General features: G+C 42.7%; 1 protein-coding gene across 4 annotated transcripts in view; it reads left to right on the forward strand.

The window, feature by feature from the left end:
- The window catches only part of slc2a9l2 (solute carrier family 2 member 9, like 2), a 264735-nt gene that overhangs the window by 111489 nt on the left and 127914 nt on the right, over window positions 1-25332 (forward strand). For all 4 annotated transcript variants that reach the window (XM_071384159.1, XM_071384136.1, XM_071384150.1 and 1 more), the window contains 2 exons: window positions 11660-11761; window positions 16004-16079. In XM_071384159.1, coding sequence (XP_071240260.1) covers window positions 11660-11761; window positions 16004-16079 — 178 coding nt within the window. The remainder of the gene's footprint in view (window positions 1-11659; window positions 11762-16003; window positions 16080-25332) is intronic.

Raw genomic sequence — 25332 nt, forward strand, 5'->3', positions numbered from 1 at the left:
TATAACACTGGGAAGCACATACACCTATGTGGGAATTACAGTGCATAATAGGCTAACTGTAACCCCTGGGAGTTAGCTCTGTGTCTCTGTGTCCACAGAGGGTGGATCATCTCTGCAGCCCAAATACTGAAGTTACGTCAGGGAGAAGAGCGCGTTCGCTTCGTGACGGTTTCTGGTAATTAGTTTGGGGGAAGAGAGTATTCCTAGGCCGGCACACACACACACAACACAGTGTGTGGGAACTGGGAACGGCATCTCACTTCTCTCCTTTCTGCTCGAGGGAAATTACGATAGGATCTGTAATTATGGAAGAGAAGAGCAGGGAGGGTAGGATGACACGAGGTGTTATGCTGAAAAAGAGACCAAATCTTATTGGTCGCATACACATATTTAGCAGATGTTACTGCGGTTGTAGCAAAATGCTTGTGTTCCTAGCTCCAGCAGTGATATCGAACAATACACACAAATCTAAAACGTTAAAGAATGGAATTTAGAAATACAAGGATGAGCAATGTCGGAGTCCGGAGTATGTCCTAGTAAAAATTCCCTGTCTTAGGTCAGTAAGGATCACCACTTTATTTTAAGAATGTGAAATGTCAGAAAAATAGTAGAGAGAATGATTTATTTCAGCTTTAATTTCTTTCATCACATTCCCAGTGGGTCAGAAGTTTACATACACTCAATTAGTATTTGGTAGCATTGCCTTTAAATTGTTTAACTTGGGTCAATCGTTTTGGGTAGCCTTCCACAAGCTTCCTACAATAAGTTGGGTGAATTCTGGCCTATTCCTCCTGACAGAGCTGGTGTAACTGAGTCGGGTTTGTAGGCCTTCTTGCACGCACACGCTTTTTCAGTTCTGCCCACAAATGTTCTATAGAATTGAGGTCAGGGCTTTGTGATGGCCACTCCAATACCTTGACTTTGTTGTCCTTAAGCCATTTTGCCACAACTTTGGAAGTATGCTTGGGGTCATTGTCCATTTGGAAGACCCATTTGCGACCAAGCCTTAACTTCCTGACTGATGTCTTGAGATGTTGCTTCAATATATCAACATAATTTTCATTCCTCATGGTGCCATCTATTTTGTGAAATACACCAGTCCCTCCTGCAGCAAAGCACCCCCACAACATGATGCTGCCACCCCTGTGCTTCACGGTTGAGATGGTGTTCTTCGGCTTGCAAGCCTCCCGATTTTTCCTCCAAACATAACGATGGTCATTTTTTGTTTCATCAGACCAGAGGACATTTCTCCAAAAAGTACAATCTTTGTCCCCATGTGCAGTTGCAAACCGTAGTCTGGCTTTTTTATGGCGGTTTTGGAGCAGTGGCTTCTTCCTTGCTGAGCGGCCTTTCAGGTTCTGTTGATATAGGACTCGTTTTACTGTGGATATAGATACTTTTGTACCTGTTTCCTCCAGCATCTCACATGGTCCTTTGCTGTTGTTCTGGGATTGATTTGCACTTTTTGCACCAAAGTACGTTCATCTCTAGGAGACAGAACGTGTCTCCTTCCTGAGCGGTATGACAGCTGCGTGGTCCCATGGTGTTTATACTTGCGTACTATTGTTTGTACAGATGAACGTGTTACCTTCAGGCATTTGGAAATTGCTCCCAAGGATGAACCAGACTTGTGGAGGTCTACAATTTATTTTCTGAGGTCTTGGCTGATTTCTTTTGATTTTCCCATGATGTCAAGCAAAGAGGCACTGAGTTTGAAGGTAGGCCTTGAAATACATCCACAGGTACACCTCCGATTGACTCAAATGATGTCAATTAGCCTACCAGAAGCTTCTAAAGCCATGACATCATTTTCTGGAATTTCCAAGCTGTGTAAAGGCATAGTCAACTTAGTGTATGTAAACTTCTGACCCACTGGAATTGTGATACAGTGAAATATTCTGTCTGTAAACACTTGTTGGAAAAATTACTTGTGTCATGCAAAAAGTAGATGTCCAAACCGACTTGCCAAAACTATAGTTTGTTAACAAGACATTTGTGGAGTGGTTGAAAAACAAGTTTTAGTGACACCAACCTAAGTTTATGTAAATTTCCCGACTTCAACTCTATATATATGTGTGTGTGTGAATGTGTATATGTATTTATATATGTGTGCCTTGTTAAAAGTTAATTTGTGGATTTCCTTATTGCGTTTGAGCCAATCAGTTGTGTTGTGACAAGGTAGGGGTGGTATACAGAAGATAGCCCTATTTGGTACAAGACCAAGTCCATATTATGCCAAGAACAGCTAAAATAAGCAAAGAGAAACAACAGTCCATCATTACTTTAAGACAGGTCAGTCAATCTGGAACAAGTGCATTCGCAAAAACCAAGTGCTATGATGAAACTGGCTCTCATGAGGACCGCCACAGGAAAGGAAGACCAAGGGGTTACCTCTGCTGCAGGGAATAACACATATTTAGTAGATGTTACTGTTCCAGACCTATATCCATCCTGGCCTGCCTTTCTAAAGTCTTCGAAAGTCAAGTGAACAAACAGATCACCCATCATTTCGAATCCCACCGTACCTTCTCCGCTATGCAATCTGGTTTCTGAGCTGGTCACGGGTGCACCTCAGCCACACTCAAGGTCTTAAACGATATCATAACCGCCATCGATAAAAGACAGTACTGTGCAGCCGTCTTCATCGACCTGGCCAAGGCTTTCGCCTCTGTCAATCACCATATTCTTATCGGCAGACTCAACAGCCTTGGTTTCTCTAATGACTGCCTCGCCTGGTTCACTACTTACTTCTCAGATAGAGGTGTCAAATCGGAGGGCCTGTTGTCCGGACCTCTGGCAGTCTCTCTGGGGGTGCCACAGGGTTCAATTCTCGGGCTGACTCTTCTCTGTTTATATCAATGATGTCGCTCTTGCTGCGGGTGATTCTTTGAGACAACACCATTCTGTATACATCTGGCCCTTCTTTGGACACTGTGTTAACAAACCTCCAAACGAGCTTCAATGCCATACAACACTCCTTCCGTGTCCTCCAACTGCTCTTAAATGCTAGTAAAACTAAATGCATGCTCTTCAACCGATCGCTGCCCGCACCCGCCTGCCCGACTAGCATCACTACTCTGGACGGTTCTGACTTAGAATATGTGGACAACTATAAGTACCTAGGTGTCTGGTTAGACTGTAAACTCTCCTTCCAGACTCATATTAATGATCTCCAATCCAAAATTAAATCTAGAATTGGCTTCCTATTTCGCAACAAAACCTCCTTCACTCATGCTGCTGAACATACCCTCGTAAAACTGACTATCCTACCGATCCTTGACTTCAGCGATGTCATTTACAAAATAGCCTCCCACACTCTACTCAGACTACATCCAATTTGCTATCACAGTGCCATCCGTTTTGTCACCAAAGCCCCATATACTACCCACCACTGCTTCCTGTATGCTCTCGTTGGCTGGTCCTCGCTACATATTCGTCGCCAAACTCACTGACTCCAGGTCATTTATAAGTCTTTGCTAGGTAAAGCTCTGCCTTATCTCAGCTCACTGGTCACCATAGCAACACCCACCCGTAGCACGCGCTCCAGCAGTTATTCCACTCATTACCTTTAAGCATCAGCTGTCAGAGCAGCTTACTGATGATCGCTGTACACAGCCCATCTGTAAATAACCCATCCAACCAACTACCTACCTCATCCCATATCTGTTTTTGTTTTTCTGCTCTTTTGCACCCCAGAATCTCTACTTGCACATCCTCATCTGCATATCTATCACTCCAGTGTTAATTGCTAAATTGTAATTAATTTGCCACTATGGCCTATTTATTGCCTTACTTCCTTACTTCATTTGCACACACTGTATACAGATTTTTCTATTATGTTATTGACTGTATGTTTGTTTATTCCATGTGTAACTCTGTGTTGTTGTTTTTGTCGCACTGCTTTGCTTTATCTTAGCCAGGTCGCAGTTGTAAATGAGAACTTGTTCTCAACTGGCCTACCTGGTTAAATAAAGGTTATTTTTTTATTTAAACAAATTTAAAAAATAAGTTCAATAGAGGTACCAGCCTCAAAAATCGGCAATTAACTTCACCTCAGATTACAGCCCAAATAAATGCTTGGCACTGTAAATGTATGGATTATCCCATTGCTAATCCCCCAAATTGCCAAAAACTCCAGCCACCCTAGCCATAGACTGTTCACTCTGCTACCGTCCAGCAAACGGTACAGAAGCATCGGCTCTCAGACCAACAGGTATGAGACAGCTTCTACCCCAAGCCATAAGACTGCTAAATTGTTAATTAAAAGGTTACCCGGACTATCTGCACTGACCCTATCTTGCACTGACTGTATGCACACTCGCATGTGTATGTACAGTATTCACACTATGTACACACTCACACACACTTTTACACTCATCAATTGCCACTTCTGCTCTGTTCTTTACATTTCTTTATTATATATTCTGAAGCCTAGTCACTTTACCCTGCCTTCATGTACATATCTACCTCAAATACCTCGTATCTCTGCACATTGAGCTGGTACTGGTACTCCCTTTATAGAGCTCCATTCTTGTTTATTTTATTCCTCTTGTGTTACTATTTATTATTTGTATAATTTTTTTAACTGCATCGCTGGCGAAGGACTCGTAAGCAAGTCAGTACCCGTTGTATTCGCTGCATGTGGCAAATACAATATGATTTGATTTACAACGCTATGTTGTTTTTGCAGTAATGTTGATCATAAAATATGGCAACATTGACAATTATAGTTAAGCAAACAGTCTGCGACTACCAGAATTTTATGTTAAAGCTAGAATCCTTAACTAAAACAATAACAAAGCGGTCATCCCGCCTGTGTTTTGGTTAAACGCTGATGGATGGGCCTGGAGAAATGTAACAACTCTCAAGTTCATAGACAGAACTATGCATGCAAGGAAAGACCATATCAAAATTATGGTTTTAACCTTGTTTTGATGCTATATAGTGTTTATTTACATCTACATTGTTCATGAAAACTTTAGTTAAACAAGCTTATATTTTGGGTTCTGATGGGTTACAACAGTTGGACTAAACAATGGGTATTTTTAATTAATGTATTAGTCCAAAAATGTATGTAGTGAATAAGAATTCTAGTTTATTCTATAAAGTCCAATCCCTTTATTGACTCATCGATGTGGCAACTTTTAAGGACTGTTTCTAGACTGTGGTCACTTATTGGTCACTAGCAATACGGCTAGATTCTGGTGGAAACCAGTCTACTAAAGTGCTGACTGAGAAACATTTGAGTGCACACTATTCCAAGTTAAACAAGTGAAAAAAGTTTGTGCCTTCAGTATTCATACCCCTTGACTTATTCCACATTTTGTTGTGTTACAGCCTGAATTCAAAATGGATTAGATAGATTTTTTTCTCACCAATCTACACACAATGCCCCATGTTTTTTGAATCTTTTGCAAATTTATTGACAATGAAATACAGAAATATAGCATTTGCATAAGTATTCACACCCTTGAGTCAATACTTTGTAAAAGCATCTTAGGCAGCAATTACAGCTGTGATTACAGCCCTAAAAATTGCCAAAGACTCCAGCCACCCTAGTCATAGACTGTTCTCTTTACTACCGCAGGGCAAGCGGTACCAGAGCGCCAAGTCTAGGTCCAAAAGGCTTCTTAACAGCTTCTGCACCCAAGTATTAGACTCCTGAACAGCTAATCAAATGGCTACCCGGACTATTTGCAGTGTCCTTCCTCAGTCAACAGTGCTTGACTGAGGGACCTTACAGGTAATTATATGTGTGGGGTACAGAGATGAGGTAGTCATTTTTTATCATGTTAAACACTATTATTGAGTGAATTCATGCAACTTGTGACTTGTTAAGCACATTTTTACTCCTGAATATATTTAGGCTTGCCATAACAAAATGGTAGAATACTTAATGGACATTTCAAGACAGTTCATATTTTCCTTAATTATTATTATTATTAAAAAACATAATTCCACTTCAACATTATCGGCTTTTGTGTCTAGGCCAGTGACCAACAAATCTGAATTGAATACATTTTAAATTCAGGCTATAACACAACAAAATGTGGATAAGTTCAAGGGGTGTGAATAGTTTCTGAAGGCACTGTAGATAAAGTTTGTGCGTCGTGCAATACGTCCACTGCAACATAGCTTTGAGGAGAAGAAAATGATTCAAGACTGAACTTGTTTTGCGCATGCAAACATAAGACAGGAAACCCTTTCATCTTGGTCTGTCAACCACTGCGAGGCTTTGTGAAGCGTCAGCCGCACTCTTTTTAATCTAAGATCAAAGCATTGTTCCTTTTTATAATTTTTCTTTCGAATTTAAACTTTAATTCTACACATACATTAATACTGCCAAAAATGTTTATCTCTGTGCTCTCCACAGTAGAGTGGGATAAGCTTGAGTGAGAGGATAGAGGAACCAACTCATTATTTACTGGACTGGACTTAGCGTTGAAGTGATGATATTTGTCTGCACACGCTCCATGCCCACTTCTGCATCATTGCTTGCATGTACTGGGCTTGAGAAAACCGCTGCTGACTTTTTTGTTTCTAATTGGACTTGCAGGGTGTATGTTTGTGTGTCTCCGGATATATTTATATCCTGATGCCGCTGTCCTAACCCAGCAGATCTGCAAAGGCCAGAAGGCAACGACAGTGAGTCATCAACCACTGTTGAGTAAGGCTGGAATACAGTCTTAACCTTATAAGTCTTGTATATGTTCTGGGATAGGATTGTTTATCAAATCAGATTTTATTTGTCACATGTGCCGAATACAACAGGTGCAGTAGACCTTACAGTGAAATGCTGACTTACAAGCTCTTTCCCAATGATGTGGAGTTCAATAAGAACATAAAAACACACGAGGTACGAGGTAGTTGAGGTAGGTATGTACATGTAGGCGGGGGTAAAGTTACTCACTTCAACAAAGAAATGTCAAGTTCCATTCTCCTAGAGTAAAGGATGATAAATTGGTACGTATTCAAATTTCCATTTCTATTAGCACACTACAGGGCATGATTAACAACCCCAGTTACAGCAGAAAATATTGTAAATATTGAACTTTCAGCCTATTTAAAGCTTACATATGTTTGTTTTCATGAATAACCTAATTTCAAACACACACGCACACACTATTGTCATGCAGTGTGCCATCGCCCTTTTGCTGTTTGCCTTCGTTGCTGGGGAAACACCTTATGGGTGGCGTGTCAGAGTGATGATGTCATGTAGAGTGTGTGCTGGCACATCAAATCAGGTTTAACGTCGCTCTGCGTGCCCTCCGGGGCCGGAAAAGGAAAACAAACTCAAACATCCACGAGTCATTCCCTGGATATGTGTTAATAATAAGTGACCTTCTATGAGTGCATGGGCAGTTTGAACGGAGAGTGGTTTATTTTTAAAACCATTCTGCTAGGGCTAGGAGGTTATGCCAGTTGACACAGAGAAGACAGTTCAGTGTCTGCAAGTCCATGAAGCAGTTATGCATGTTAATGTACTTCACATCTCCATAGGTTTTGATATTGGGAAATGTCGCTACGGCAATGTGGTAAAGAGATGTAATTATTAGAGGCCAGTAATTCTGTGTCCTCATGTGCCTCTACACTCTTTTATAAAAAAGGTTTATTCGGCCGTCCCTATAGGAGAACCCTTTTTGGTTCCAGGTAAAATTATTTTTGGTTCCAGGCAAAACCATTTTGGGTTCCATGTAGAACCCTCTATGGAAAGGGTTCTACATGGAACCCAACAGGGTTCTACTTGGAACCAAAATGGTTCTACCTGGAACCAACAAGGGTTCTTCGAAGGGTTCTCCCATGGGGACAGCCAAAAAACCTTTTTCTATGAGTGTAGTGTGGATGAATATTGCCCTGAAGTGTATAAAACCAACTTGAGACAGTGGGCCCTTTTCTACACAAGCACACACGTCCCCTTGAATGTCCAAGCGCCACGGTGCTGAGTTCTGTAACATAACCAATAGTGGCACACACACACACTCCTACCAATATGGCCTTGATAATGGCTAGTGGTCTATGTGCGGAGGCCTGGGTGCAGTGATGTGACCATCAGTGAGAAAAGTTCCAGGCCTTTAGGGACCAGGAGTGTGAAGTAAAGTTTCTCAAGCCCTAGCACCAGATGGACTGGGATCACTAAGCCATTGCTGGTGCATGACCAAAACCCTGCTTTTCTACGAACCACACACACACTCAGATTCCCATTTCAGGGCGTATGCACGCTCACACACAGAACTGACCACATTCGTCTACAAATACACATGCTCTCACGCGTGTTTGCACACAGACACAGAACACACCTCACTACTCCACACACAACACGTACATACCCCCAAGCATTTATACACAATCTGCTTTTCAACAAACACACGTGCTCACACATGAATGTCCACTATTTCTCAATGCCATACTGTGTTTAACTGTGTTCGATCTTGCCTAGCCATCTTGTCTCAAGAGGAACACAATGGAAATACAGTTGAAGTCAGAAGTTTACATACACCTTAGCCAAATACATTTAAACTCCGTTTTTCACAATTCCTGACATTTAATCCTAGTTACAATTCCTTGTCTTAGGTCAGTTAGGATCACCACTTTATTTTAAGAATGTGAAATGTCAGAATAATAGTAGAGAATGATTTCTGCTTTTATTTCTTTCATCTCATTCCCAGTGGATCAGAAGTTTACATATACTCAATTAGTATTTTGTAGCATTGCCTTTAAATTGTTTAACTTGGGTCAAACGTTTTGAGTAGCCTTCCACAAGCTTCCCACAATAAGTTGGGTGAATCTTGGCCCATTCCTCCTGACAGAGCTGGTGTAACTGAGTCAGGTTTGTAGGCCTCCTTGCTCGCACACACTTTTTCAGTTCTGCCCACAAATGTTCTATAGGATTGATGGCCACTTCAATACCTTGACTTTGTTGTCCTTAGGCCATTTTGCCACAACCTTGGAAGTATGCTTGGGGTCATTGTCCATTTGGAAGACCCATTTGTGATCCAGCTTTAACTTCCTGACTTATGTCTTGAGATGTTGCTTCAATATATCCACATAATTTTTGTTCCTCGTGGTGCCATCTATTTTGTGAAGTGCACCAGTCCCTCCTGCAGCAAAGCACCCCCACAACATGATGCTGCCACCCCCGTGCTTCACGGTTGGGATGGTGTTCTTCGGCTTGCAAGCCTCCCCTTTTTCCTCCAAACATAACGATGGTCATTATGGCCAAACAGTTATTTTTTTGTTTCATCAGACCAGAGGACATGTCTCCAAAAAGTACGATCTTTGTCCTCATGTACAGTTGCAATCCGTAGTCTGGCTTTTTTATGGCGGTTTTGTAGCAGTTGTTTCTTCCTTGCTGAGCGGACTTTCAGGTTAAGTCAATATAGGACTTGTTTTACTGTGGATATAGATACTTTTGTACCCGTTTTCTCCAGCATCTCACAAGGTCCTTTGCTGTTGTTCTGGGATTGATTTGCACTTTTCGCACAAGTACGTTCATCTCTAGGAGACAGAACGCATCTTCTTCCTGAGCGGTATGAAGGCTGCGTGGTCCCATGGTGTTTATACTTACGTACTATTGTTTGTACAGATGAACGTGGTACCTTCAGTCGTTTGGAAATTGCTCCGAAGGATGAAAGACTTGTGGAGGTCTACAATTTTTGTTCTGAGGTCTTGGCTAATTTCTTTTGATTTTCCCATGATGTGTTTGAAGGTAGGCCTTGAAATACATCCAAAGGTACACCTCCAATTGACTCAAATTATGTCAATTAGCCTATCAGCAGCTTCTAAAGCCATGATATCATTTTCTGGAATTTTCCAAGCTGTTTAATGGCACAGTCAACTTAGTGTATGTAAACTTCTGACCCACTGGAAATGTTATTCAGTGTAATAATCTGCCTGTAAACAATTGTTTGAAAAAGGACTTGTGTCATGCACAACGTAGATGTCCCAACTGACTTGCCAAAACTATAATTTGTGGAGTGGTTGAAAAATGAGTTATAATGACTCCAACCTAAGTGTTTGTAAACTTCTGACTTCAACTGTCCCAGACTTTATTGTGTGTTATCCTTGATGATTTTACTCAAGTGCATGTAATGGCTTTTTCAAGTTTTATGTGTGCTTGTTTTTCTAAATGGTTGAATTAATAAACTAAACTACTGAACAAAAAATATAAACGCAACATTCAAAGTGTTGGATCCATGTTTCATGGGCTGAAATAAAATATCCCAGAAATGTTCCATATGCACAAAAAGCTAATTTCTTATTTATTTTTTGTTTTCCTCCCTGTTAGTAAGCATTTATCCTTTGCCAAGATAATCCATCCACCTGACAGGTGTTACATATCAAGAAGCTGATTAATCAGCATGCTCGTTACACAGGTGCACCTTGTAAATAAAAGGCCACTCTAAAATGTGCAGTTTTGCCACATAACACAATGCCACATGTGCAATTGGCATGCTGACTTCAGGAATGTCCACTAGAGCTGTTGCCAGGCATAAGCTAAGGACAACAAACACAATTGCATTTTATCGATGGCAATTTGAATGCACAGAGATACAGTGACGAGATCCTGAGGCCCATTGTTGTGCCATTCATCCGCCGCCATTACCTCATGTTTTTGCATGATAATGCACGGCCCCATGTCGCAAAGATCTGTACACATTTCCTGAAGCTCAAAATGTCCAAGTTCTTTCATGGACTGCATACTCACCAGGCATGTCACCCATTGAGCATGTTTGGGATGCTCTGGATCAACGTGTACGACAGCGTGTTTCAGTTCCCACTAATATCCAGCAACTTCGCGCAGCCATTGAAGAGGAGTGGGACAACGTTCCACAGGCCACAGTCAACAGCCTGATCAATTCTATTCAAGGGGGATATGTTGCGCTGCATTAGTCAAATGGTGGTCACACCAGATACTGACTAGTTTTCTGATCCACGCCCCTACTTTTTTTTTTAAAGGTTCTGTGACCAACAGGTGCATATCTGTATTCCCAGTCATGTGATATCCATAGATTAGGGCGTAATACATTTATTTCAATTGTCCTTGAACCGCCCGCTTCGGGCTTTCATTGTTTGCCTTATTTCAGCACTGACGATACTATCTCATCCACAGAACAAGACCACATTCTCTCGTCTCTCTCTTTCCACCCAGGGACCCCTGGGGTGTTGCTTTAAAGTAACCAGTGACCCTTGAACGACATTGCGGAATCCGACTGCATGGGATAGGTGGTGGTCGTGCTATGAATACTTTCATGCTCAGATGCTCGTCCCCATATTGGGAATGGAAATATCCTGGGCTTTGGCTAAGCTTCTGGGAGAGGGTTTCGATCTCCGGTCGCAAACTCCGGTCTCAACCCCAAGAGTTTATTATCCCCTATACCACAACTATTACCACAGAACACAATATTAAACACACACACAATAACTGGTAGAAATATATTCACCGGAGAAAAAACCTGGTCTATACTATGCCAGTACTAGAATGACAGTGGAAAAAAATGTATGAAATAATGTCAATGCTAGGTTTTGTTTATTTAATTAGGACAGACGACAGTAATTTAAAAAATATGTTTTGCAATGAGAATTAGAATGAGTGTTCAATTGGACAAGTCCTGGTAGTTCCTCACTGTTCCAGTGTTTTCTTCCATTCTCTCTCCCCCAGGGCCTTGTGATTGAGCGCATCGGCAGAAGACCCCTCCTCATCTTCGGCTTCAGCGCCATGGCCTTCTTCTTTGGCCTTCTCACTGTGTTCCTCAATTTCCAGGTCAGTGCAGCCTATCCACTGTGCAACACACACTCCTCTGAGTCATGTCTACATGTCAACCGCATCAGTGAACAGGTTGCTGTCTTTTATTAAGACTGGAATTCAATGAAGTTATGAATCCAGAGTGACATTGTTGTCCTTGGGCTGTTAAAATTCCCAAAGAAATGCAAAATGCCTGCTACAAGCCTTGATTCCTGACAGTTTCATAAATGCCCTGGAATATAACCGCTTGATATCATGCAATAGGTGTTTTTGGAACCAATATGGAGGTTCTAAAAACGATAACCAAGTAAATATTAAGAGTTTATTTCCAAGACGCCATATCTACCAATTTTTCACTTTTTTTTTATCATCAGAAATGATTGCCTATGGGAACCTTCATTTGTGTACATATTACTGCTCTCAGATTTTTTATGACTTTTTCTTTTGCAAAACACTATATAGTGCTTTCGGCAAGTATTCAGACCCCTTGACTTTTTAAACTTTTTGTTACGTTACAGCCTTATTCTAAAATATATTGAATAAATGTTTTTCCTCATCAATTTACACACAATACCCTTTAATGACAAAGTAACAACAGGTTTTTAGAAATGTTTGCAAATGTATTATATATAATAAACAGAAATACCTTATTTACAGAAGACTTCAGACCCTTTGCTATGAGACTCGAAATTGAGCTTAGGTGCATCCTGTTTCGATTGATCATCCTTGAGATGTTTCTACAACTTGGAGTCCACCTGTGGTAAATTCAAGTGATTGGACGAGATTTGGAAAGGCACACACCTGTCTATATAAGGTCCCACAATTGACAGTGTATGTCAGAGCAAAAACCAAGCCATGTGGTCGAAGGAATTGTCTGTAGAGCTCTGAGACAGGATTGTGTTGAGGCACAGATCTGGGGAAAGGTTCCAAAACATTTCTGCAGCATTGAAGGTCCCCAAGAACACAGTGGCCTACATCATTCTTAAATGGAAGAAGTTTGGAACCACCAAGACTCTTCCTGGAGCTGACCGCCCGGCCAAACTGAGCAATCAGGGGAGAAGGGCCTTGGTCAAGGTGACCAAGAACCCGATGGTCACTCTGACAGAGCTCTAGAGTTCCTCTGTGGAGATGGGATAACTTTCCAGAAGGACAATCATCTCCACCAATCATGCCTTTTTGGTAGAGTGGCCAGACGGAAGCCACTCCTCAGTAAAAGGTACATGACAGCCCGCTTGGAGTTTGCCAAAAGGCAGCTAAAGACTCTCAGACCATGAGAAACAAGATCATTCTCTGTTCTGATGAAACCAAAATGTAACTCTTTGGCCTGAATGCCAAGGGTCACGTCTGGAGGAAACCTGGCACCATCCCTAAGGTGAAGCATGGTAGTGGCAGCATCACGCTGTAGGGATGTTATTCAGCGGCAGGGACTAGGAAACTAGTCAGGATCGAGGCAAATATGAACAGAGCAAAGTACAGAGAGATCCTTGATGAAAACCTGCTCAGGACCTCAGAATGGGGCGAAGGTTCACCTTCCAACAGGACAATGACCCTAAGCACACAGCCAAGACAACGAAGGAGTGGCATCGGGACAAGTCTCTGAATGTCCTTGAGTGGCCCGGCCAGAGCCCTGACTTCAGCCCGATCTAACATTTTTGGAGAGACCTGAAAATAGCTGTGCAGCAACGCTCCCCATCCAACCTGACAGAACTTGAGAGGATCTGCAGAGAAGAATGAGAGAAACTCCCCAAATACAGGTGTGCCAAGCTTGTAGCGTCATACCCAAGAAGACTTGAGGCTGTAATCGTTGCCAAAGGTGCTTCAACAAAGTACTGAGTAAAGGGTCTGAATACTTATGTCCATGATATTTCAGATAAAAATATTAATACATTTTAGAATAAGGCTTTAATGTAACAGAATGTGGAAAAAGTCTTGGTCTGAATACTTTAGTATTCCTAGGCTGGCGTGGTTACACGTGGTCAGCGTTTTTGAGGCCAGTTGGACGTACTGCCAAATTCTCTAAAACGATGTTGGAGGCGCCTTCTGGTATATAAATTAACATTAAATTATCTGAAAACAGCTCTGGTGGACAATTCCATCAATCAGCATGCCAATTACATGCTGCCACAAAACTTGAGACATCTGTGGCATTTTGTTGTGTGACAAAACTGCACATTTTTTAGTTGCCTTTTATAATCCCCACTTCAAGGTGCAGCTGTGTAAAGATCATGCTGTTTGATCAGCTTCTTGATATGCCACACCTGTCAGGTGGATTGATTATCTTGGCAAAGGAGAAATGCTCACTAACAGGGATTTTAAACAAATTTGTGCTCAAAATGTGAAAGAAATATGCTTTTTGTGCATATGAAAAAATTCTGGGATCTTTTATTTCAGCTCATGAACATTAGACCAACACTTTACATGTTGCGTTTTATATTTTTGTCCAGTGGAGTTTAAAAAAGGGTTTGTTCTGGCCACATATTCTGAAGACTTGGGTTCCAGCCACCCTTACAAAAAAAACACATGTCAAATTTGCAGTTTCAGATGTGAAATAGCAGTTTTGACACGTTGAGCTTAAATGTCATATGTGAAACCTTGTTTTCATGTTCACATGTTAACACCACATTTTCACATGTGAGGAGAATAACATGTTTTCACCTCACATGTGATTTGTGGTTTCACTTGAAATTAGCAGCTTCAAATGTTAAACTTTCACATGTGAGAAACATATTTGCAGTGTCACATGTGAAAAAAGCTTGTGTGTGTGTGTGTCACGATCGTCATAATGATTGGACCAAGATGCAGCGTGGTATGTTTCCATCCCTTTTATTAGGGAGAGAACTCAAAGAACAAAAACAATAACGCGAACCAAACGAAACGTGAAGCTCAAAATAGTTCTAACAGGCAACTATACATAGTCAAGATCCCACAAAGCACAATGGCTAGCTAAATATGATCCCCAATCAGATAACGATAAACAGCTGCCTCTGATTGGGAACCATACCAGGCCAACATAGAAATACAATTCACCTAGATAACCCACCCTTAATCACACCCCGACCTAACCAACATAGAGAATAAAAAGTTCTCTATGGTCAGGGCGTGACAGTGTGAAGAACTTTTTGCAGTTTCACTTGGAAGAAAACTCCACATTTACTTCAATGTTTGCAAACAAATGAAATGTAAACAAACACTGTATGTCCTAAAAACATGGTTAAAACAATAGTCTATGGATTTGAGTGGTTGCATTTCTCCAGCCCCATCCCTCAGCGTTTTACCAAAACTGTGGTGGGGTGAACACGTGGTTCATGTTTTAATTAAGTTTTGCCACTTTAAACACCTTTAAAAGATTAACAGTGTTATTATATGGTGCAATCCTCTAGTTAGTTACTTTTGTGTCAATAATATCAATCAAAACTTCAAGAACAACATTTCTTTGTATTGCAAACAAAAATAATACAATTGAAAGCATAATATTAACCCAAAAGTATTGATAGCAAAACAAAATATTGCAAGGAAATCGTTTATGCAAAAAAAAAGTTTTCAATTAATAATTGGTTATGATAAATGCCTCCCTCTTTCTTGCAATTTTACCTCTTTGGTTATCTTACCCTGAGCATTGCTGTCGCGGCCTTTTTTCCAGTTGGAAGTATTGCCACATTAATTCCGGCACGATAGCATCATGCGTTCCTCTGCTGGCATCTGAAGCTGAGCAGGGTTAGTCCTGATTGGTCCCTGGATGGGAGACCAGATGTAGCTGGAAGTGGTGAAAAATAAACGTGTAGGAAAATGTTTTAAAACATTTGAAAAATGTACTCTTGAAACTTCACACATGTCTGAAAACCATGTGTCTGACTCGTGAGAAAAATAGTCAGAACTTTTTTTTGTAAGGGCGTGCCAACAGTGCATAACTACACAGCATCACTTTCACTCACAACAAGTATCTATTCAACTTTTACATTAATCAACCAGCTGTGTTTATTCAACAGTCAGTCATGTCATCCACATTGAGTGTCTGTTTTGTTTGACTCCTGCCACGTGATCGAACGCCTTGGTTGAGACGCAATACTGCAGCTAGTCTCACTAACCCCAACATTGGAATACACCAAAATGAACAAACAGAGCAAAACTTTACTCTGAACATTAGAACTTTGAGATGGGTGCACTGTTTATAGATATACAACTGAAATACTTATTCTAAATGAAGTGTACAGACTCTGGAGAAATAATGCTGCTCCCTTACTTTCTCTTTCTCTCTTACAGGACCAATATTCATGGATGCCCTATCTCAGTTTCACCTGTATATTGGCTGTAATTGCCTCCTTCTGCTCCGGTCCAGGTAAAGCTACAGTTTTGGGTTCTCTCTCTCTCTCTCTCCTGTTGCGATAGAAGTTGAATTGAAGTACTGTATGTGCAAGCTTGCTGGGTATAGTTTTAGATTAGCATCATGTATGAAGTGAGACAATGATTAGGAAATGCTGACATATTTTCACACCCTCTGACCATTCGGACCTAGCGTTTATCGGAAATCAAACCTAATTGCCATAGTTACTACACTTGGAAGGCGTTCCAGTGTACTTAAACATATTGGATGAGTAAGACCGCCACTGTGCCAGTGAGAAGAGTCACCATGGCAGGTGCTGCAATAGATTAGCACATCAATTAGCAGGCAACCCTTGGCATTGCTATTATTTTTTGCGCATGCTATGCATATGGTATCAGGTGTGCTCAACGGAGATGCACGATTGAAGGTGTGTGCAAAGTTTCAAAGGTAGCCTGTTACCGAGCATTTACATACCATTTGAATAGCAACACCCGCTGGGATGCTTGATCCACGAGCCCACTCCCTTTCATCCGCCCCGGAACGGCGAGTAAACCTGGAGCAGCGGGAACCGATGTGGGATCTGGGAATCACCTTACCACCCACCTGCAGTGACTTCAACGTAATTGGTTCTGATATGATTTATGGCATAGCACATCAAATGAGCTCCTCCCATACGCAAAAGTAATATGCTTATATGTTTTATATGGGCATATGGCATATTCATATATGGTGTATATGTATCCACACACATAGTACATATAAGTACATACACACTGAGTGTAGAAAACATTAGGAACACCTACTCTTTCCATGACATAAACTGACCAGGTGAAAGCTATGATTCCTTATTGATGTCACCTTTTAAATCTGCTTCAATCAGTGTAGATGAAGGGGAGGAGACAGGTTAAAGAAGGATTTTTAAGCCTTGAGACAATTGAGACATGGATTGTGTATGTGTGACATTCAGCGGGTGAATGGGCAAGACAAGATTTAAGTGCCTTTTGAAAGGGGAACTGCAATACTGCTGGGTTTTTCACGCTCAACAGTTTCCCCGTGTGTATCAAGAATGGTCCACCACCCAAAGGACATCCAGCCATTGGCAGGACAGTGGTCGAAAACGGGTAATTGATGAAAGAAGACAAAAGAGGCTGACACGAATTGTGCAGAGCAACAGACGGGCTCCACTTACAGTAGTCAACTGACAGTCCAAGTACAACATTGGTGCCCATAAAAGAAAACACAACTCGTCGTGCCTTGACACAAACAAGGTCAAAAGAAACTGCTTGCAGTGGACTAAAGAACAAAAACACTGGACACTGGAGAATTGGAAAAACATTGCCTGGTTCCTGCTGTTTCACGCTGTTGGGAGGACTAGGGTATGGAGAAAACCACATGAGTACATGCATCCATCATGCCACGTGTCAATATTGCAGGCTGGTGGTAGCAGTGTGATGGTGTCGGTTGTGTTTTCATGGCCCACATTGGGCCACTTGATAAAAGTGGAGCAAAGCTAAAATGCCACAGCATATCCGAACATCATTGCCGATCACGTTTGTCAGCAGTGTTTCCATCGGCAAATATCTTTTTTTCAGCAGTATAATGCCCCATGCCAAGGATTATCCAGGAATGGTTCCATGAACATGACAGTGAATTCAGCTTACTGCAGTGGTCTGCCCAGTCACCAGATCTCAATCCAATTGAGTATCTGTTGGATAAGATGGAACGAGCTATTCGGAGCAGAAATCCACTACGGGCCAACTTGACACAACTGTGGGAGGCATTGGAGTCAACATGGCCAGCATCCTTGTGGAATGCTTTCGACACCTTGTAGAGTCCATGCCCGATGAATTGAGGATGTTCTGAGGTAAAAGAGGGTGCAACTCAGTATTTTGTACACTGTGTACGTCACATATATGTTGAAATATACAATAATTGGTTGGTTTCCTATATGTGACATATTTCTGCCTTATATACATACAGTATATATGTGCATATATGTATAATGTGTGTGACACGTAGTATTAAAATGTTTATTATATATACAGTACCAGTCAAAGGTTTGAACACACCTACTCATTCAAGGGTTTTTCTTTATTTTTACTATTAAAAATGCGGAGCTATACAGAGCCCTCTGTTATCGTTACAACATTTGGAAGGCGCACGGCTTCACCGAACGGAGCTCGATTTGACGTCCGCAAGCCTCTGGACCACATTGCCGGAACAAGCATAAATCGGATGTTATACAACATTACATTTACATTTAAGTCATTTAGCAGACGCTCTTATCCAGAGCGACTTACAAATTGGTGCATTCACCTTATGATATCCAGTGGAACAACCACTTTACAATAGTGCATCTAACTCTTTTAAGGGGGGGGGGGGGGGTTAGAAGGATTACTTTATCCTATCCTAGGTATTCCTTAAAGAGGTGGGGTTTCAGGTGTCTCCGGAAGGTGGTGATTGACTCCGCTGACCTGGCGTCGTGAGGGAGTTTGTTCCACCATTGGGGTGCCAGAGCAGCGAACAGTTTTGACTGGGCTGAGCGGGAACTGTACTTCCTCAGAGGTAGGGAGGCGAGCAGGCCAGAGGTGGATGAACGCAGTGCCCTTGTTTGGGTGTAGGGCCTGATCAGAGCCTGAAGGTACGGAGGTGCCGTTCCCCTCACAGCTCCGTAGGCAAGCACCATGGTCTTGTAGCGGATGCGAGCTTCAACTGGAAGCCAGTGGTGAGAGCGGAGGAGCGGGGTGACGTGAGAGAACTTGGGAAAGTTGAACACCAGACGGGCTGCGGCGTTCTGGATGAGTTGTAGGGGTTTAATGGCACAGGCAGGGAGCCCAGCCAACAGCGAGTTGCAGTAATCCAGACGGGAGATGACAAGTGCCTGGATTAGGACCTGCGCCGCTTCCTGCGTGAGGCAGGGTCGTACTCTGCGAATGTTGTAGAGCATGAACCTACAGGAACGGGTCACCGCCTTGATGTTAGTTGAGAACGACAGGGTGTTGTCCAGGATCACGCCAAGGTTCTTAGCACTCTGGGAGGAGGACACAATGGAGTTGTCAACCGTGATGGCGAGATCATGGAACGGGCAGTCCTTCCCCGGGAGGAAGAGCAGCTCCGTCTTGCCGAGGTTCAGCTTGAGGTGGTGATCCGTCATCCACACTGATATGTCTGCCAGACATGCAGAGATGCGATTCACCACCTGGTTATCAGAGGGGGGAAAGGAGAAGATTAATTGTGTGTCGTCTGCATAGCAATGATAGGAGAGACCATGTGAGGATATGACAGAGCCAAGTGACTTGGTGTATAGCGAGAATAGGAGAGGGCCTAGAACAGAGCCCTGGGGGACACCAGTGGTGAGAGCACGTGGTGCGGAGACAGATTCTCGCCACGCCACCTGGTAGGAGCGACCTGTCAGGTAGGACGCAATCCAAGCGTGGGCCGCGCCGGAGATGCCCAGCTCGGAGAGGGTGGAGAGGAGGATCTGATGGTTCACAGTATCAAAGGCAGCCGATAGGTCTAGAAGGATGAGAGCAGAGGAGAGAGAGTTAGCTTTAGCAGTGCGGAGCGCCTCCGTGACACAGAGAAGAGCAGTCTCAGTTGAATGACTAGTCTTGAAACCTGACTGATTTGGATCAAGAAGGTCATTCTGAGAGAGATAGCAGGAGAGCTGGCCAAGGACGGCACGTTCAAGAGTTTTGGAGAGAAAAGAAAGAAGGGATACTGGTCTGTAGTTGTTGACATCGGAGGGATCGAGTGTAGGTTTTTTCAGAAGGGGTGCAACTCTCGCTCTCTTGAAGACGGAAGGGACGTAGCCAGCGGTCAAGGATGAGTTGATGAGCGAGGTGAGGTAAGGGAGAAGGTCTCCGGAAATGGTCTGGAGAAGAGAGGAGGGGATAGGGTCAAGCGGGCAGGTTGTTGGGCGGCCGGCCGTCACAAGACGCAAGATTTCATCTGGAGAGAGAGGGGAGAAAGAGGTCAAAGCACAGGGTAGGGCAGTGTGAGCAGAACCAGCGGTGTCGTTTGACTTAGCAAACGAGGATCGGATGTCGTCGACCTTCTTTTCAAAATGGTTGACGAAGTCATCAGCAGAGAGGGAGGAGGGGGGAGGAGGGGGAGGAGGATTCAGGAGGGAGGAGAAGGTGGCAAAGAGCTTCCTAGGGTTAGAGGCAGATGCTTGGAATTTAGAGTGGTAGAAATTGGCTTTAGCAGCAGAGACAGAAGAGGAGAATGTAGAGAGGAGGGAGTGAAAGGATGCCAGGTCCGCAGGGAGGCGAGTTTTCCTCCATTTCCGCTCGGCTGCCCGGAGCCCTGTTCTGTGAGCTCGCAATGAGTCGTCGAGCCACGGAGCAGGAGGGGAGGACCGAGCCGGCCTGGAGGATAGGGGACATAGAGAGTCAAAGGATGCAGAAAGGGAGGAGAGGAGGGTTGAGGAGGCAGAATCAGGAGATAGGTTGGAGAAGGTTTGAGCAGAGGGAAGAGATGATAGGATGGAAGAGGAGAGAGTAGCGGGGGAGAGAGAGCGAAGGTTGGGACGGCGCGATACCATCCGAGTAGGGGCAGTGTGGGAAGTGTTGGATGAGAGCGAGAGGGAAAAGGATACAAGGTAGTGGTCGGAGACTTGGAGGGGAGTTGCAATGAGATTAGTGGAAGAACAGCATCTAGTAAAGATGAGGTCAAGCGTATTGCCTGCCTTGTGAGTAGGGGGGGAAGGTGAGAGGGTGAGGTCAAAAGAGGAGAGGAGTGGAAAGAAGGAGGCAGAGAGGAATGAGTCAAAGGTAGACGTGGGGAGGTTAAAGTCACCCAGAACTGTGAGAGGTGAGCCATCCTCAGGAAAGGAACTTATCAGGGCGTCAAGCTCATTGATGAACTCTCCAAGGGAACCTGGAGGGCGATAAATGATAAGGATGTTAAGCTTGAAAGGGCTGGTAACTGTGACAGCATGGAATTCAAAGGAGGCGATAGACAGATGGGTCAGGGGAGAAAGAGAGAATGTCCACTTGGGAGAGATGAGGATCCCAGTGCCACCACCCCGCTGACCAGAAGCTCTCGGGGTGTGCGAGAACACGTGGGCAGACGAGGAGAGAGCAGTAGGAGTAGCAGTGTTATCAGTGGTAATCCATGTTTCCGTCAGTGCCAAGAAGTCGAGGGACTGGAGGGAAGCATAGGCTGAGATGAACTCTGCCTTGTTGGCCGCAGATCGGCAGTTCCAGAGGCTGCCTGAGACCTGGAACTCCACGTGGGTCGTGCGCGCTGGGACCACCAGGTTAGAGTAGCAGCGGTCACGCGGTGTGAAGCGTTTGTATGGTCTGTGCAGAGAGGAGAGAACAGGGATAGACAGACACATAGTTGACAGGCTACAGAAGAGGCTACGCTAATGCAAAGGAGATTGGAATGACAAGTGGACTACACGTCTCGAATGTTCAGAAAGTTAAGCTTACGTTGCAAAAAATCTTATTGACTAAAATGATATAGTACTGCTGGCTGGTGAAATAGGCTAGCTAGCAGTGGCTGCGTTGTTGACTTTGTTTGAAAGTGTAGCTGGCTAGGTAACCTCTAACTGGCTAGGTAACCTCGACAATTACTCTAGACTACACAATTATCTTGGATACAAAGACGGCTATGTAGCCAGCTAAGATCAAACAAATCAAACTGTTGTACTGTAATGAAATGAAATGTAATACTACCTGTAATACTACCTGTGGAGCAAAGCGGAATGCAACTACTCGCTCCAAACCAAACCGGAAGTGCGTATCGTAGAGGGAGAGGCAATAGAAGTGTTGTTTCTTGTATTATTGTCTTTTGTGTCTTTAGAGGACTGCTTCACCTTAATGTCCCCTTTCCCTTTTCTTCTGTCCTTATTTTGTCCCACTTTGTCCCTTCTTTGTCCCTTCTTCTCTTCTGCCAACTAGACACTCCTTGTTAGCTAGCTAGCTTCTTTCAGGAATGTCCCTAGCAACTGCCTAGCAACAGGTAAACAACTTAGCTAGCTAAGAAAACGGTATAATTTTATGAATAATTGTTACTTTTTCAAAAGCCTTTCTTCTTTGTTTGCTGCTTGTTTGGTCTCCTATTCAGTTTGCAGTTTTCTTTTGATTTTTTTTCGATGTACTTTACTCTAAAAAAACATTTAAATTTCAATATTTGTAGGAGCTCATCTTTTCAGCTGCTGCTGCTTAATTTGGAACTCCGGAACATATACAACTCCCCAGACAACACACCGTGTTCAAAATGAAAACTGCAAACAGAGCTCGTGCTGTTACGTGTTACGGTGACTGCATTGCCACCACACTGGCATAGCCGCAGGAAGTTGGGGTTCTCCAAAAATATTATTATTTGAAAAATATATAATTTGTGGGTCTTTACTAGTCCTGTATTAGTGGACCGATATAGCCGTCTGTAGAAGGGGATTATGCATTTTTTTGCATCGCAAGATAGTTCTCAATTAAACATGTTGTGAGCTACACATTTTTTCTAGCTTTCAAATAGGCACATTCTTCTCTCCTCTCCCCTGCAACTCTTCCCAGGTCCTTAGTGTAAAAGAGAAAGTACTATATTCTGTCAATATTCTGTCAATAAACCTAGGAAAATAATGGTTAATAAACAACTCCAAGGGCGTCCCTAAAAAAATTGTTTTCTCCTTTTTTTTCTTCTTTTCACTCTCAAAATTACAATTGGTCATAGTGAATTGTTTTTATTGGATGTTCTGAGTCCATGTCAATGCTTAAATCAGTTCAGAAGACAATTTTTGGGGGTCTGAAAGATAAACAAATGTAGACTTTGTTTTGGTGTAAATCTCCTTTAATTGTGCATCTAGCGAGTGAGGAATGTACTGGTAAAGCAGTGGTTCTGTACTGCTGCAGCTCATTTCATGGTAAAGTTTGCAAATAACAAATAGTAAATACAAATTATATACTTACTTATGATATACTTCTGCCAGGTAAGCCTACTTTGCAGTTAACATTTCATTGAGAAGGTTTTGGGGAAAGTATTTCCGTCAACCCACAAGATGGTTATCACATCTATCACTGGCAGTGATAGACAAATGCACGCACCACACACACAGACAGGGGCAATATTGCTGGAAATATATTGGCAGATATTGTGTTATGTTTGGCTTTTTAAGCCAATAATGGCTAACCAGGGGTGGGATAATGTAAATGTTGCGTTAATTAGGGGAGCTGTGTCTAAATCTTGTGAGTTTTGTTTATGATAGTTTGTTGTGGAAAACATGAAAAATTGCATGTACTTTCTGAATTGATTGGCGAGCTACTCATATGTGGGCTGCGAGCTACTGGTAGCTTTTCGATTGACCTGTTGGAGACCCCTGCTCTAACCACTCTGACATAAATGCAAATGCAATCGAAAATCACATGAAACACTTATCATCAAAACAGTATCATGCTTTTAAAACTTGCCTTACTGCGATTGATCAATTTGAAGAAAGAAATTCAACAACAGGTTTAAACTAAGTATGGTCGTTGTGGATGTTGTTTCAAAGCCGAACACAATGAAATGGACAGCAATTAATTCAAAACACCCATGGAGAGCCCATGGATTACAGAGTTTGGGTGAATTTATCTGTCATGCAACGAGAGGCTGCAGGCTCCTCAAACAGTGGTTGATGCATGGAGTGCAAACTGGCAGAAAGCTGCCTCCATGTGCATAGCATACGGACGACATGTCCTTTTTCCCCTGCCTATTATAATGGGCCATTCTAAGTCAAAAACAAATTTGACATATTAGTAAATACAAGATTAAATTGAGAATAGTGTAATGGATGAAAACATGTAGGGCCAGCTCCAGGCATAAGCGATATAAGCGGTCACTTAGGGCCCTGCCGCTAGGGGGGAGCTCAGTTGTGGTCTCAACTTACTGTTGAGAGTTAGAATAGTAGAATACACAAGGTGTAAGTTCGAAATCTGGTTGCGCATCAGCAGTTTTTATCTTGTTTTGTTAGTCACTGACAGTCACTCAATTAGCAAAGTCAGCTAACAAGTTGGTCTAGCCAGTTATCTAAACTTAGAATCATGGCTGAATACTGACTGGGCACACAGGGCACGTGCCCAAGGGCCCTGACTTCCAGGGGGCAAAATGTGTAGAATTGCAGGAAATTAGTTTTAAAACTGAAGAAAAATTCTCCACATCCCATGGCAAAATGGGTAGAATTGCAGGATATTAGCTTTAAAACTGCAAAAGAAATTCTCTGATTTGTAGAAAATCTCACTTAGGGCCCCCAAAAGGCTTACTGAGAGAACAGCATATGCAGCCTGAGGCAAGGAACAGTGTTTAAGCTTTTTTTTTGTCACTTTCTGAAATCATCAATAGCCTGTAGTCGCATCATCAAATCAAATGTTATTTGTCGCATGCGCCGAATTAAACAAGTGTAGACCTTACCGTGTAATGGTTGCTTACTTACAAGCCTTTAACCAACAGTGCAGATCAAGAAGAGTTAAGAACATATTTACCAAATAAACTCAAGTAAAAAGTAACATAACAATAATGAGGCTATATACAGGGGGTACCGGTACCGTGTCAGTGTGCGGGGGTACAGGTTAGAGGTAATTTGTACATGTAGTTACAGTTGAAGTCGGAAGTTTACATACACCTTAGCCAAATACATTTAAACTCCGTTTTTCACAGTTCCTGACATTTAATCCACGTAAACATTCCCTGTCTTAGGTCAGTTAGGATCACCACTTTATTTTAAGAATATGAAATGTCAGAATAATAGTAGAAAGAATTATTTCTTTCAGCTTTTATTTCTTTCATCACATTCCCAGTGGGTCAGAAGTTTACATAAACTCAATTAGTATTTGGTAGCATGGCCTTCAAATTGTTTAACTTTGGTCAAATGTTTCTGGTAGCCTTCCACAAGCTTCCCACAATAAGTTTGCCCATTCCTCCTGACAGAGCGGGTCAGGTTTGTAGGCCTCCTTGCTCACATGTACTTTTTCAGTTCTGCCCACACATTTTCTATGGGATTGAGGTCAGGGCTTTATGATGGCCACTCCAATACCTTGACTTCGTTGTCCTTAAGCCATTTTGCCACAACTTTGGAAGTATGCTTGGGGTCATTGTCCATTTGCGACCAAGCTTTAACTTCCTGACTGATGTCTTGAGATGTTGCTTCAATATATCCACCTCATTTTCCCACCTCATGATGCCATCTATTTTGTCAAGTCCGCCAATCCCTCCTGCAGCAAAGCACCCCCACAACATGATGCTGCCACCCCCGTGCTTCACGGTCGGATGGTGTTCTTCGGCTTGC

This window comes from Salvelinus alpinus, chromosome 2 (genome assembly GCF_045679555.1).
Source record: "Salvelinus alpinus chromosome 2, SLU_Salpinus.1, whole genome shotgun sequence".
NCBI classification, from domain to species: Eukaryota; Metazoa; Chordata; class Actinopteri; order Salmoniformes; family Salmonidae; genus Salvelinus; species Salvelinus alpinus.